Source organism: Ochotona curzoniae, unplaced genomic scaffold (genome assembly GCF_017591425.1).
Source record: "Ochotona curzoniae isolate NIBS_2020 unplaced genomic scaffold, NIBS_Ocur_1.0 contig_4792, whole genome shotgun sequence".
NCBI classification, from domain to species: Eukaryota; Metazoa; Chordata; class Mammalia; order Lagomorpha; family Ochotonidae; genus Ochotona; species Ochotona curzoniae.
Genome location: NW_024466389.1, coordinates 155112 through 169632, shown reverse-complemented (window position 1 = coordinate 169632; position 14521 = coordinate 155112). Strand labels below are relative to the sequence as shown.

At 58.5% G+C, this 14521-nt stretch overlaps 1 protein-coding gene across 1 annotated transcript; it reads left to right on the top strand.

Moving 5' to 3' along the window:
• Positions 1-9131: 9131 nt before the first annotated feature.
• Positions 9132-14521, top strand: CUNH1orf159 (chromosome unknown C1orf159 homolog). The gene is made up of 9 exons (XM_040987636.1): positions 9132-9236; positions 9331-9428; positions 10838-10913; positions 11626-11691; positions 12337-12471; positions 12886-12911; positions 13010-13040; positions 14003-14110; positions 14301-14521. Exons 2-8 carry the CDS (start codon positions 9345-9347, stop codon positions 14080-14082), a joined length of 498 nt encoding a protein of 165 aa, XP_040843570.1. The 5' UTR covers positions 9132-9236; positions 9331-9344; the 3' UTR covers positions 14083-14110; positions 14301-14521.

Here is a 14521-nt window from a genome sequence, read left to right as displayed (position 1 = left end):
GTGGGACTCCTGGCTGCTGGCTTTGGGAGGGCCCTGCCAGAGCGTTGTGGCCGTTTGGGGAAATAAACCAAGCTGGCCCGCACCAACGATCTCTCTCTCCTCTCTTTCTCTTCCTGCAGCTTTCAACTAAATACATAATAAATCTTTAAAAAAAAAATAAGAAGTCCAGGTCTGCTGGCTTCCTGGGCATATCCACAGAGCCCTGAAGGAGGAACCGCCCTGGGCTTGGGCTCGTTCTGTGCTGCAGTTTGTGTCAGACTCTTGTAAGGGTGCTCTCGGCCCCATTCTACCGGGGCCAGGAGACCACTGGGACGAGACTTCTGGATGCCACAGTGACCTCACTGCCCAAGGGACCCTTCCCCATCTCAGCCGGGCTCCTGCACGCCTGCCACCCTCAGCCCTGGCACTATGGCCACGGCCTGGGCTGTCCCTGGACGCCTCTTCCAGATATGTCTCTTGTGAGTCTAAGTGGGGTGCTGCCCACACAGCCTTATGCCAGCCTGCAAGACAGAAGGACGGGTGGGGCCCTGGCTCCAGCAAGGTCGGCCTACTGCCTCTCTCATCCTTCTCTCACGGAATAGCTCATGTAGACGGTCAGGCCTGTCCCTGCACCAGGGGCTCCATTACCCTGGTGATGGTGGCAGCTAACCGGCTGTGCAGTACTAGGTACCGGGACCCCAGAGCAAGACACGCGATGGCAGCTGCTACAGCTGGGCCCACGTGTGCACCAGCGCGTACCTTCAGCAAGCCTTAAGAGTGGATGGCAGCTTCCTTCGGGGTGAGTAGACCCGAGGGGGGAGGCTTCCGGGAGACTGGGCAGGTCCGGGACCCACCCGCCGCCTTCATTGGGCGGTGAATGGGATTTGGGAGGGGCGAGACCTTGGGCCTGGGAATTTAAACCTCCAGCAGCCTCCCGCTGCTGGTGGGTCTCAGGACGGGGCGTCTCATGCCTGGATCCTGGATGGCCGCCATGTGCACATGGTGAGCTGTTCCCAGGCGGCCAGTGTGCCATTTGGTGCCAGGCTCCGCCTGCTGGCCGCCCGGCCGGTGAGCTCTGGGGATTTGGTTCTTTGAGTCACTGCTTAATTAGCTCTAGGTTGAACCCATTGTGCTTCTTGGACCTGAAACAGGCAGTAACTCTTCCTTTGTAAAACTTGTAATCACTAATAATGCTGAGCACCAAATACCAGTCCATGCAGAAGCTATGGCTTGGGGCTTGTTCTGCAAAAGTAGCTCCAACAGCTGGCCAATGTGTCAACTGGTACTGGAACAGAGTAGATCAGGCACGACTGAGCAAACCTTAGCCCACAAGTAAAACTAGAAACCAGGAGGGAGCAAAGGTCATGCCGAGCTAGGCTCTTGTATCTACTGGTCTGTGGGAGCCAGGGACGCTAAGGCACAGTGTCTAAGGCAGAGGTCGGGACAGGTGAGGAGCTGTGCCAAGCTGAGTCAGAGCATCCATTGGTAGGCAAGTGATCTATGGCTGGGAACAGACCCGGTTGGGGAGCAAAGGGGACAACCCTAGCTGGGCTGAGGTTCCCACCAAGAGGCGCGTGGCCTGGAAGGGGGGCTGCGTTCTGATCTGGAAACAGTTGTAGTCTCCCTTGGCACAAGTGTGGACTGGGATTGGATGCACCGAACCGGACCGGACCCCAACACCCCCTGGTGTCCTGGAGGACCAGGGCAGATGTGGGATGGACTAGGCAGGGTCTCAAACCCCTACTGAGCCATGTGTGAGCCATATGTGGGTATGGACAAACCATGGCTGGGCTGGAACATCCAACAGCAAGAACCAGATTGGGTGGAAGGCCAGTCAGGAAAAGCCACAGTTCCTGCTATGACAGGAGGTGGACTGAGTAGGGTTGGCTCATGGACCCACTGGTAAGCGTGAAACCTGGCATTGGGAGAGGTTCTGATGGAGGAGCCTCCTGGCAACTCCTCTGGCAGGACACAGACCCGGCAGGTCAGCGCAAGAAACATGATAGGAAACAGCCCAGAAAAGGCCATGGAAAGCTACCCACTGGCATACAATTGGCAGACGTGGGGACAAGACCAGGCTGAATCTGTCCACGTCATCCACTGGCAAATCCAGGCACCAGTGTGGGTCGACCCAGGGTCGGTCGCAACAAAGACTAGTGCACAATATGGAATGCCGAGGTGAGGTTGCCTGTACCGGAAGGGACCGCAGCGCCCAATCAGCCTGAGAACAAGAAAGGAAGTGGGCAGAGCCAGCAGGGGAATAAGGGAGGGTTCCTTTGCTGGACAGCTGCTCCCGCTCGAGAGCTTAGGCTGGGATGGGGGCAGACCAGACTAGGCAGAGCTACCACACCTGTGCGCCTCACGTGGATTAGATCAGGGAAAAGCCAGGCTGGGCGGATTATTTCTACTGGTGCAAACAAAATTAAAGTGTGCGAGGGTTGTTTGGGCTTAGACGCAGCATCAACTGGAATCTGGGAGTGGGAGAGGCCTGGGAGGGAAATAGTGGGCTCATCTCTCTTGGGTTACCACTTTCACAGGAGGACATAAAACTAAGATAGCGGCTGGGGTGGAATGGGGTGTGGGACAGACTGGATTACTGCTACACTTACTGGCAAACCAGGGTAGGAGGTGGTCCTGGTGGGGGTTATTGTGGGTCGCTCCAATTAGGCTGCAACTCCCACTGGTTTATGTGAGGGCCAAGTATGTGCTGGGCAGAACCAGGCTGGACTGCAACACCCATTGGTTCCAGTGGAAGTTGGGAGTGAAAACAGAACCAATCCAGCAATTGCAACCACCAGCTGATTGGAGCGATGGACGGTGCCAGGCCCTGTACTTGTTAGCACATACAAGAAGTTTCTTTGGAGATCTTCCTAATCTAAATGCTGGACTCAGAACCGTAACGAAGAAAAGAGAGAAGACAGAACAGGTCAACCAACCATCTCAGCTATGATGTACTATGTCGATCAGTGGATTTTTCAAAGACCTCATAGTGCTTGGAGTGGCAAGATTGACAGCGATTCATAACTGTGGCAATATCAAAACCACTTGAGCAAGAACCTCAGAGCATGCCCTACATCCGGGACCTGGGGAGGGTGGGAAATTGGGTGGGCCTTCTCTCTTAATACGCCCCGTTAAACATGAAGCTAACAATATGGAAAACATACTAGTATTATCCACTTTCCTGTAGCCCTTGAACCTTCTTACCCTAATTAACTATGTAAAGAATGTCAAAATAAATTTTATTAAAAAAAAATAAATAAGCAAAAAAAAAAAAAAAAAGAGTGGATGGCAGCGTGCTGTGCCCCTGTCCAAGACCCCAACTCCCACTGCGCTGCACACAGAACACATGCCCATCACAAAGAAGCCACAGGAGCTTGGGCCCCAGGCCTGCTCGGCCAACTCCACAAGGCGGAACTGGGGAGTGTCCAACTGACAGGGTCCAGGCGCGCAGCTCGTGTAGGGTCACACGTCTGGAAGCCACTCTTTGCCGGCAGTTCTCACCCACCCGTGCATCAGCTGTCAGTCACCTGTGTGGGCGGCAGGGGCGGCCCTGCTACTGGCCACGCTCCTGGCAAGGCCCACGGCCCCTGCAGCAGGAGGGCTTCCTTCGCCCGCAGGCAGACTCAGAGCAAATGGAAGCCACCTCTCCCCTAAGAACAAAAAGCATGGAGCTCTTACCTCCTCAGCCTCTGAACAAGCTTCAACACTGGTTTAAGTGCCTATGCTTAACATGTTTTTTAAGTAAAAGGCAAGAACCTAAGATAGATATTTGGCCTAGACCACAATGTGAACTTTGGCTTTGAAAGACACGAATCTGCTCGCCTAACAGTCAGTGCCCCAGGATGCGCTCGTTAGCGCCTGGCTGAGGAAAGCGACGACGCCGCGGGCCTTGCCCAAGAGGGCTTCGTCCACGACCCACAAAACAGCGCTCGGGCCCTGAGGACGAGCCACCCGCCCCGGCCCCGGTTCCCGCTCTCCGGCCCCGCCGCTCTCCAGCCACGCTTGCTCCCTGTCTCCTAGCAACGCTCAGACGACTTCCGCGAGAGTCGTCCTGGGTAATGTAGTTCTTTCTGTCTCGCCGGGGGTGCTAGTCTACACTTCCCATGTTGCTCTGCTCGCGCCTCTCGCAACCTCGCGAGAATCTGCCGGAACGACTTTTTCGGAGGGCTTTCGCGGGCCTTGCTGGGACTTGTAGTTTTCTGCAGTGAGTTACACTCCTCGGCACCCAGGCTGGGGCGGGAGGGGAGACTACAAGTCCCAGGGGGCTCGGCGTGGTCACTCGAAGGGCGGGGGTTACGAAAGAGGAGCTCGAAGGGCGCTGGCGTGAGTGTGGGCCCTACGGCGGGTGGCAGGTCGTGGCCCGGTGGGGCTACGCGCCGGGAGGGCCGGGAGGGCCTGGAGGTCGGCTGGCGGTGCCCGTGCGTCCTTCCGCTTCGGGAGCGCAGGCGTGGCGTGGCTGGCCCCGAGGGCTGTGGGTGGTGGGATGGTGGCCGCCAGACCGCGCCGCCGGGCTCACTCTCCGTGCCCGTTTCTGTCGCGAAGCCCCCGAAGCCCTTGGAGAGGTCGCCGGGGCTCTCGGCGTCGGCCGCGAGCTCGGGGAAGCAGCGCTGGCAGGGTCCCCCACCGACCCCGGGTGCGTCCGGCACAGCGCCTGGGGGACTCGGGGTGCAGGGTTCGCCCCCAGAGGGGACCGCGACCTCCTCCTCCGGGCGGCATCCTTGCGGCTGTGGAGATGAGCGCCCCGGCTCCGTCCACTGTCCACCCCCCCCTGCCCACAGCAAAGCCCTCTGCGAGTGCAGTGGCCACCCAGTCCGCTCGCGAGCCGTGCGCACCCGGGGTTGGTGGTCAGCTGTGGCGGTCGTGGACGCCCTGCAGCGCCCACCCTCTGGGGGGCTTCCAGCCCATCTCTCTGCTAACACTTAAGGGATAGCACCGGGGGACGAGGCCTTGGGCTGCATCCCCGGGGAGCCCCTGGACCGGCCTTGGGCTGCACCCCGGGGAGCCCCTGGCTTTAGACTGGCTGTTCTAGCCATTTGGGGAGTGAACCAGCTGGTGTCTTCTTCCCATATTACTGTGCTTTCAAATAAATGAATGAGTCTTATCTTTTAGAGATTTATTTCTTTGTCTGAAAAAGCAAGGTTGCTGAGCAAGAGGTTGTGCAACCTTTGGTTTGCACTGTGGATGGCAATAGCGGCTGGGCCAGGAGCGTCAGCCCAGCCTCCCATGTGGGTGCAGGGACCCAAGCACCTGGCTACCCCTTCCCACTGGCACGCCCTTGGTGCAGTTCCCCCAGTGTGTCCCAGTTTTCCTACCAGAAACTGTGGGGAGACAGGCGTTTTCTTCCAGAAGTTTCCTAGGTTTGGTTGTTGCATTTGGCTTTCGAGCAGCTGCCACTTTCCCTGGGGATGACACGTCTGTGCAGTCAGTTCACTCCGTTGCTGGACTGCTTGTTGCATTGACCTGTTTGTTTCGTTGTGGTGGTGGTGTTTAAGGGTTTGTTTTTTGAGGCAGAGAGATCTTCCATCTATACTTCACTCCCCGTGGCTGGCCAGGCCAGAGCCGGGAGCTGGCATCTGTCTGGCTCTCCTAGGTACCTCAGCTGGCAGCAGGGCAGCGGGGCCCCAGTGGGTGCTGCAGCCAGGCCAACACACCCCAGAAACTGGCCCTGAGCCTTTGCATTCTTTTATTGCTTTGAGTATTCCAGTCTTTTTCCATTTGTATTTCAACTGCTTGTCAAAACAAGAGGGAACCTGCTGGAATTTCTGTGGGCAAAGCATCAATTTGTTGATGAACTTACACCCAGATCTGCACCTTTGGGTCCTTTAGTGGGCTTTTGTTGTAAAAAATGTGTTTCAGGGGCCCATGTGGTGTCACAAACAGGCTACCCCTCTGTCTACCTCTGTCTACAGCACAGACATCCCATGAGGCACTGGTCTGAGTCCTGGACACTCCATCCAGCTTCCTGCTTACGGCCTGGGAAGACAGTGGAAAATGCCCTGAGGCCTTGAGACCCTGCACGTGTGGGAGACCTGAAACAGTTCCTGGCTTCAGCCTGACTCAGCTCTGGCCATTGTGGCCATTTGGGGAGTAAACCAGCCGATGGAAGATCTTTGTAATTGCCTTTTAGAATTAAAAAATAATAATTTTTTTTAAGATTTATTTTTATTCTCATTACAAAGTCAGATTTTCAGAGAGGAGGAGAGACAGAAGATCTTCCGTCCGATGGTTCACTCCCCAAGTGAGCGCAACAGCCGGTGCTGCGCCGAGCCAAAGCCAGGAGCCAGGAGTCAGGAGCTCTTCCAGGTCTCCCACACAGGTGCAGAGTCCCAAGGCTTTGGGCCATCCTTGTCTGCTTTCCCAGGCCACAAGCAGGGAGCTGGATGGGAAGTGGAGCTGCCAGGATTAGAACCGGTGCCCATATGGGATCCCGGGCGAGTTCAAGGCGAGGACTTCAGCCGCTAGGCCATGCTGCCGGGCCCAATAAATAATAAATCTTAAAAAAAATAGTGTGGGGCCCAGCGTGGTGGCGCAGTGGTTAAGGTCCTCACTTTGCATGCCCGGGATCCCATATGGGCACCGGTTCTAATCCCGGCAGCCCCGCTTCCCATCCAGCTCCTTGCTTGTGGCTCGGGAAAGCAGTCGAGGACGGCTCAAAGCTTTGGGACCCTGCACCCACGTGGGAGACCAAGAAGAGGCTCCTGGCTTGGGATCAGCATAGCATCGACCGTTGCGCTCACTTGGGGAGTGAATCATCGGACGGAAGATCTTCCTCTCTGTCTCTCCTCTCTGTATATCCGCCTTTCCAATAAAAATAAAATAAATCTTTAAAAAAAAAGAAAAAGTGTGACAGTTTCTTGGAAGCTGGTCACGTGTGCTGGTCTCTGGGCAACTGGCCCTGTGGTGGTGCCTGGCCTTGAGGCCCTGGGAGGCAGCGCCCAAGGCCAGGTGGCCGGGTCTCTGCTACCCGCCTGGGAAGTCGGGGGCAGCTCCTGGCTTCCAGCCCTGCCGGCACAGTGTTGGGGTCTCTCTCCTGTCTTCCTCTCCCTGCCTGCAGCTCAGCAGGTGAAGAATGAACTGTTGGGGATTTGCTTGTACCTCTGTCTCTTAAATAAAGTTTCCTTTTCTGACTGTCTAATGCAGCTGTTAACTACATTTCCTCGGCATGTGGCTGACTCTCTCTTGAACTCTGGCTTTTATCTGGTGCCTTGCCTGGACTGAGCTCTGCAGGATGGAGGCTGGTGTGCTTGGACGGGACCCTCAGCCTGCCTGTCTGTGGCAGTGGGGTCTTTTTTTTTTTTCCTTTAAGATTTATGTATTATTGGAAAACCAGATTCACAGAGAAGAGAGAGAAAGGTCTTCCATTGGCTGGTTTGCTCCCCAAATGGCAGAAATGGTCAGAGCTGAGCTGATTTGAAGCCAGGAGCCAGGAATTTTTCTCCGGGTCTCCCACTTGGGTGCAGGGTCCCAAGACTTTGGGCAGGGAGCTGGATGGGAAGTGGAACAGCCAGGACACAGATTTGTGCCCATATGGGATCCTGGGGCTCGCCAGGAGGATTAATTGAGCCATTATGCTGGGCCCCAGCCTTGGGTTTTTGTAGGTATCTTATGGGGTTGAAGGTGTTCCCAGCTGTCTAATTTGTTTAGTTTTTATTTTTTGAAATCATAAAGGAGCCTAAAATGTCCTCAAGTGCTTCCCCTGTTTCAGATGATCCCGTGGGGTGGCTTAGAGTGTGAGGCCCACGCCATGCTCCGTCCCCTCTGCCATCCCCTGCCATCTTTGAGAGGCATTCCATCATGCTCCCAGCCCTGGGTCATCTCAGGGACAGCGACCCAGTGCAGGGCCTGGAGTGGGCCCTCTCCATGTTCTGGAAGACTCTGGGGGGTGCTGGAATTGACTCCAGGTTTCACGTCTTCATGTCTGCTAGATGTAGGCTGCTAGGTTCTTCGGCTTCCTTTGTGTGGTTTGATGCTCTGCACCTTTAAAGGACAGAGCCATGTGTCGGAGTGAGGGAGTCCATGGGGGTGACTGGCATCCCTGTCAGTTCCTGACCCTACTCAGAGAGAAGGGGACAGAGTGAGAGAGAAAGTTCTCATCCTGTGCCCACAACAGCCAGGACTATGCTGGGGTGAAGCTGATCACCTGGGTCTAATCCTGGTCTTGCATGTGGGTGTGGGAAGTCGGTTACCTGGGTCTGCGTTGGCTGAACTCTGGCATCTACATGTGTGAGGAAGATGCCCTCTGGGCACCCACGCCAAGACCCTTTGATTCCTCTGCGTTTGGAAGCTGGTAATGTGTGGGGTGGGATCTCCCATTGCCCGTTTACTCCCCGGTGCACATGCGGCCCTCCTGGTTGAGCCAGGGGATCCGTCCAGTCTCCAGCGCAGGGCCCAAGCACTTGATGCGTTGCTTCCACCTCACCAGAAGGTGCCAGAAATGTAACAGCTAGCACGGGAGTTAGGAAGGGGACCTGCTTGGGAGAGCCCAGGACAGAGCCTGGCCCAAGGGGACCTTCATGGAGGCACTCTGGAGTCTCCCTGGACCCTGGCAGCTGGCGTTTGCGTTGACAGGCTGGAGCCAGAGCCCAGGTGCCACACTGTGGGGCGTCACCCACCTACAGCTTGCAGCATCTCTGTGGCTGTACTCGACCTGAGTGACCTACCCTGTTTGAGATGACTGTAGACGTCTCGAGTAGTGGCTGCCTGGTAGGACCCCTGCACCCTGCTGAGCCGCATGGGGAGGCACAGGGGCTGCCATCCACTGGGAGACCTGGCTGGAGTTCCTGGCCCCCAGCTTGGCCCAGCCCAGTCTTTAGGGCAACTGGCAGCTCTGTGTCTGCTGACCATCATGATACAAGCCCCGGGGGAGGAGGCTCTCTGGTGCCAACCACAGGGCACATGCTGCCTGTTTGAACTCCTGCCCACCACCCCATGGCACAGGCTGCAGTGTTACAGCTAACTGCTCAAGGACACTGACCCCGTCACTCAAGGTGATGCTTTCCTGCCTCGCCCTGCAGCCAATGGGATGTCCCCAGACTGGGACTGTGCCTCGAGAGGAAAGATGAACTCGGCTCCAAGACCCTGCACTGTTTGGGCAGGGTCCGTCCAGAGGGACCCTCATGGTACCTCATCTCCCACTTGACTTGCAGGCCTTGGTGCTGGGCACGGGTGGGTCCCATGAACTTCCAGGCGCTTAGCTGACCACTGACCGCCTCGGGCGGGACGGATCTGATGTGTGCAGCACTCGTCCTGCAGGGCAGGTAAGGCCCCCCTTGCTCAGGCCCAGCCACCACCCTCCAGACCCAGACCAGCTAGGCACTGCCGTCCGCCTCACCCGCTCATTCCGCCTTTCAGGCCCCGCCCTCTTCATGCCCCCTGGCATGGCTCTGCTGCGCCTTGTGCTCCTGGCTGGGCTTCTGGTGAGAGCAGCTGGCACGTCCACAGACAGCCTGGTAGGTGGCCCTGTCCTGCTGAGGTTGTTGACCCAGAGGGGTGTTTCCCTTCAGCCGGGGCACACTGGGACCCCTACTCCAGGGAGGCTCACTGGGTTCCTTTCAAGGTCAGAAGCCAGCAATGCGTACCTCACATGACTCAGCTCCTCTCCTCTGTCCTTGGGGTGCCCCCTGTTGTAGGAGGAAATTTCTCTCTGCTAACACTGGCAAGAGCTATATGGCTCCGAGGGGTGCCTGTGGATGCTGGTATTTAGGTGGGCACTGAGCTGGGGTCGCACAGGGCAGGGCAGGACCATCAGGCCTTGCCCACTGGCTGTGCCCATTCCCTGTCCCTCAGTTACCATCACCACCCACTGTGCTCAGGTCTGGAGGACAGAAGCCCAGCCCTGTGGTCACCCTGTCAGTGTCCACGACAGTTCCCCTAGGACACTGGCCTGGCCTGGCTCCTCCTGAGTGGGGCCTGTACTTTGTAACACCTGCTCCAGCTCAGAGTGGCACCATGGTCCAGCTGCCCAGTTTTGGGTCTCTGACTGATAGAGATACCCACTAAGGAACACCAGGAGGCATGGGGCAGTTGCTGGAGCTGGCTCTGCCAGTGGCCGAGGGTGCCCACTCACGTGAGGAAGGGCCCTGAGCCCCAGCTCCCCAGGAGGCCTGGAGGGTGGGCAGGGAGCACCACCACCTGGAGGTCCCCGTGTGAGGTGGGACCAGCACCAGGCTCAGGACTGACGCACCAGCAACCAAACTCCAGGAGAAAAGCGTGTTGGATCACGTTGAGTGTGTTTCCTATCCTGGGGTGCCTGTATGTTCTCAGTTCAGTGAGATGGGCACAGGTGCCAAGGTGTGCCTCACACAGGGACGGATGCAATGACTGACCTGGGGGTGGGTGCAGGGGGTGACTGTCACCAGAGTGCCTGCTTTCCTGTGGCCTTGACACTCAGAGGTACCTTCTGCTGGTTCTGTGGCCTCAAGCAGCATTCAGGAACCTGCGACTTTGGCCCGCCTGCAGGACCCCATGGGGGATGTTTTAGAGAGTCCCCTTCAGCCACTGGTCTCTCAGTGATCAAATGCCTAGTTTGGTGTGTGGTCCTGAACTCAGACCTTGGGGCAGAAGCTCTGTAGGAACCGTGCCCCCACTTGGTATCTTGTACATGCCTGGCCCCTTCCCTGAAGCTCCTGAAGGGGAGTTGAGGGGCGGTGACCCTGTGTGGTCATCCTTCTGGACAGTCACCTGGACTGGGTCTACCCCTACCTGCAACCCTGGCAGCCGCTGAGGTTCTCCCTGGGTTGTCCTACAGGGAGAATGGTTCCCTGGTACTCTGTGTGTTGAGAAGCCGGAGGGGAGCCCCTTCGGAGGGCACAGGCTGGGTCCCTGCTGCATCACCTCTAATCCTCCCTCTGCCCCGCAGGCCCGGCAACCCAAATGCTGTGTGGATGTGGTGGACATCAACACCACCTGCCCAGGCACAAGCCTCTGTGGGCCAGGTAGGTCGCCAGTCATGGGCAGAGTCCAGCACTGCTGCCTGCGCTCGCACCTCACTGGATGCTGCAGGGCGGTCCGTTCCCAAGGCCACCTGGTTCCACATCCCATGTGATCAGCCTTTGGGCCTCCCAGGCCACCTGCCATAAGTCCCATCTGTCAGCTTCCCTGGGCCCACCTGCTCTAGTGACACCCTGCAGCACCTGGTGGGTGGGGCCTTGATCCTCCAGAGCCTGTATGTGTGCCAGCATGTGGCCCAGGGTCTGGGTGTGGTGGGATGTGGGCAAAAGGAGCCCCTACCCCCGTGTTCTTCCATAGCTTCTGCAGGGGGTTGCAGTCCTGCGCCCTTCAGCCAGTCAGCCTGTGAAGGGGCTGGGTGAGCCTGAGGTTCAGGGCTGGTCTGAACACCTGGTGAGTGGGGGGGCGGGGCAGAGGTGGGCAGGGGAGCCCAGGCCCTCCAGCTGCAGAGCTGACCTGAGGCAGGCTCTGCAGGAATGCCACTGCCCTGGCCCATAGTGGCTCTCAGTACAGAAGCTGTCTGTTCCCTGGGGCTGCTCTCCATCCAACTGGTGAACTTCTGGGGTCCTGAGTCCATTTGGGGTGGCTGTGGGCGGGGGCTGCTCCACCCACAGCCGTTGCCCCTGCATTCTGCTTGAGATGCCTTGGTGGGCCTGGCACACGGTGGGGTACCCACCTTCCCACTTCTTCCCTTCACAGCTGTGGGCCGGACCACAGAGTTCCCCATGAACAGGAGTGCAGGCACGTCTGGGTGGCCACACTTGGGTGAGTCCAGTGGATAGCAGTGTGGTCTGCTCTGGTGCCCATGCAGCCCCTTTTGTTATGGGGCAGGGAGTGTGCAAGGTGAGACAGAGCCAGCAGGGTCCAGAGCCCTGGCATGGGATCTGCTGGTGGAGGGCAGGCCTCTCACAACCAGCCCCTTCCACTCCAGGCCCTCAGGAGATACAGCACCCCGCCCCCACCCAAGGCCCTCAGGAAGTACAGCTTCCCCATACCCAGGCCCCCTGTGCTCTGTCCCCAGAAAGCAGAACAAGCTGGCCATGGGATATGGGATGGAGTTGGCTCTAAGGCCTCTTGTTACTGGTTCGCAGGCAGCAGATTCCCTGTCTGCCATCCCACCTGGCCTAGGACAGCACACCTGCTCCTTGGGACTAAGCTGCTTGGGGAACATTACCCTTTGATGGGTGCTTGGAGGGGACCAAGCCATCAGCACTTGAACTCTGTCCCTCACTGTCATGCACACTGGAGCTGGAGGCCAGTCCTTGGTCAGTCACCAATGAGGCCTTGGGCCAGGACCTGGACAGCTACGTGTTTGAGGGTTAGGTGGCAGAGGCAGACCCTGTTGTCTGGGTGTCCCTGTGCTGGCCCAGAGCTGTGGGCCTCCCCACTCAGGGCTCTGGTCACTTGCAGGGGGTCCCCCAGTGGTTGCCGCCCTCTTCCTGGGGACCTTTCTCATCAGCTCGGGCCTCATCCTCTCGGTGGCTGGGTTCTTCTACCTCAAGCGCTCCAGTAAGCTTCCACGGATCTTCCTTGGGAGAGAGAGAGGTATGGTTTTCCTTCTGAGTGCTGTAAGAACCCCCAGCCAGGGGTTCCCTAGGGTCCCCAGGACCCTGCAGACCAGCAGAAGCCACTTCCTGTGAGGGGCCCAAGTGCTGTCTTGGCTTCAGGAGCCCTCAGAGGTCTTCCAGAAGAGGGTGGGCTCTGTCTTCCTCCTTGGGTCCCAACGAGCCCCACTTGGCCTTGGAGGCCGCCTCTGGGCACCATAGGCCCTGAGGGTCGGAGCTGGCCCCTCGGAACTGGCATGGGACACCTGCACCAGTGGGGCCCTTCCTACTGCTCCTCTCTGCTCAGTGTCCGTGGTCACTGTGTGTGGGAGAAGCATGGTGCAGACAGCCTGGCAGTGGGTGCTGGGCAGAAGCACCTGCTCGGTCCCCAGGGTGACTGTGATTTCCTCTCCAGCCCCAGCCCTGCAGCCTGGTGAAGCTGTAAGTAACTGTCTCCTGTCTCCCAACCCCTGTGGTCGAGCAACTTGGGTCCCCTGCCCAGTGCAGCTGGGTCCTCATGGTGCCACCCCTCCTCGCAGGCAGCCATGATCCCAGCACCCCAGTCCTCAGGTAAGGGCAGCAGCATCAGCGGGGCTCCCTCCAAGGGCGCTATGGTTTCCAGAACCCCAGCCAGTACCTACCATCCCTCCAGTCACCCCACAGGGCATCCTGGGGTCCAAGGGTCCAGCATGAGGTCAGGCCCTTGTCCTGCTAAGCAGGACCCTGGCCTCTTTCCCACTTGTGCCCCTCCTCTTTGGGGGGCAAAGCGGCTTGGTCAAGGCCAGCCCTGATCATGTACATGGCACTTGTCAGCTATGTTGTGGAGTCACAGCCTGGGTGGCCATGGCAGTCAAGGCAGGAGTGCTCCAGGGAGGCTCCTCCCCACACCCCAGCCTCGGGGCTGCATGCCACCTGTTGTCCCTGTCTCCACTTGCTCCACTCACTGCCACCCTGTGGTTTTAATACAAACAGCACAGCCTGCTGTTGATCCAGACAACAGACTGGCCACACACACAGGGACCCTGGGCCTGCCACACCCACGGGGACCCTGGGCTCGTCACAGTCCCACAGCCCCGGGGACCCCGGGCCCGCCACACCCACAGGGACCCTGGACCTGCCACACCCATGGGAACCCTGGGCCCATCACAGCCACGTGGACCCTGGGCTCGTCACACCCATGGGGACCCCCGGCCCGCCACACCCACAGGGACCCTGAACCTGCCACACCCATGGGAATCCTGGGCCCAACACAGCCACGGGGACCCTGGGCTCGTCACACCCACAGGGACCCCGGGCCCGCCACACCCACAGGGACCCTGGACCTGCCATACCCACGGGGTCCCAGGCTTTACCCTTCTCAGTGTAGGAAAAGCTGGCCTCTGTCCAGGTTGGTGCATGATGTGACCAGTGGCGGCTGGCCCTGTGGACACGCATGACCTCCTCCTGGTCCAAGGGTGACCCTTGTGTAGCTTCCCCCACCCCTCCTAGCCCCTGCTAGCTTGGCTCTGACCAGTCCTTCCAACCATGTGCAGTACGGAAGCCACGGTACATCCGGCGTGAGCGGCCCCCAGAAAGAACCTTCTCAACGGAAGCTCGCATCAGTAATGTGTGACCCGGAGACTGTGTGGACCTGGTGGCAGGTGATGGGGCTGTACCCATGGGCCTGGGACAGGTGCCACATGAAGCCACCTTCCCGCCATGCCTTTGGCTAAGTCGGATCCAGGGAGGTGGTTTGGGCTCCAACTCCTTAGAAGGAGACAGCAGCTGGCTGTTTCACTGCCTGCAGCCCAGGGTGGGCTGAGCTGCCCTGACAGATCCCCTCCTGTGTAGGACATGACCTTGGGACACCTGCCTGCAACAGGGACACCAAGCCTGCTACCTTCCCAGCAGTCACAGGATGCAGTTGCCTGGGCTCTGGTGTCACCAGCACAGCTGGCCATGGGGCCTCAGGCTCCAGGCATGGCTTCCTACTCGCCTGGCCTCCTACCATGAGAGCTGTCCCCAGAGCATGGCCCAGAACCTGGGTCCTGCAAAGGACAGAGCCTTTGAGG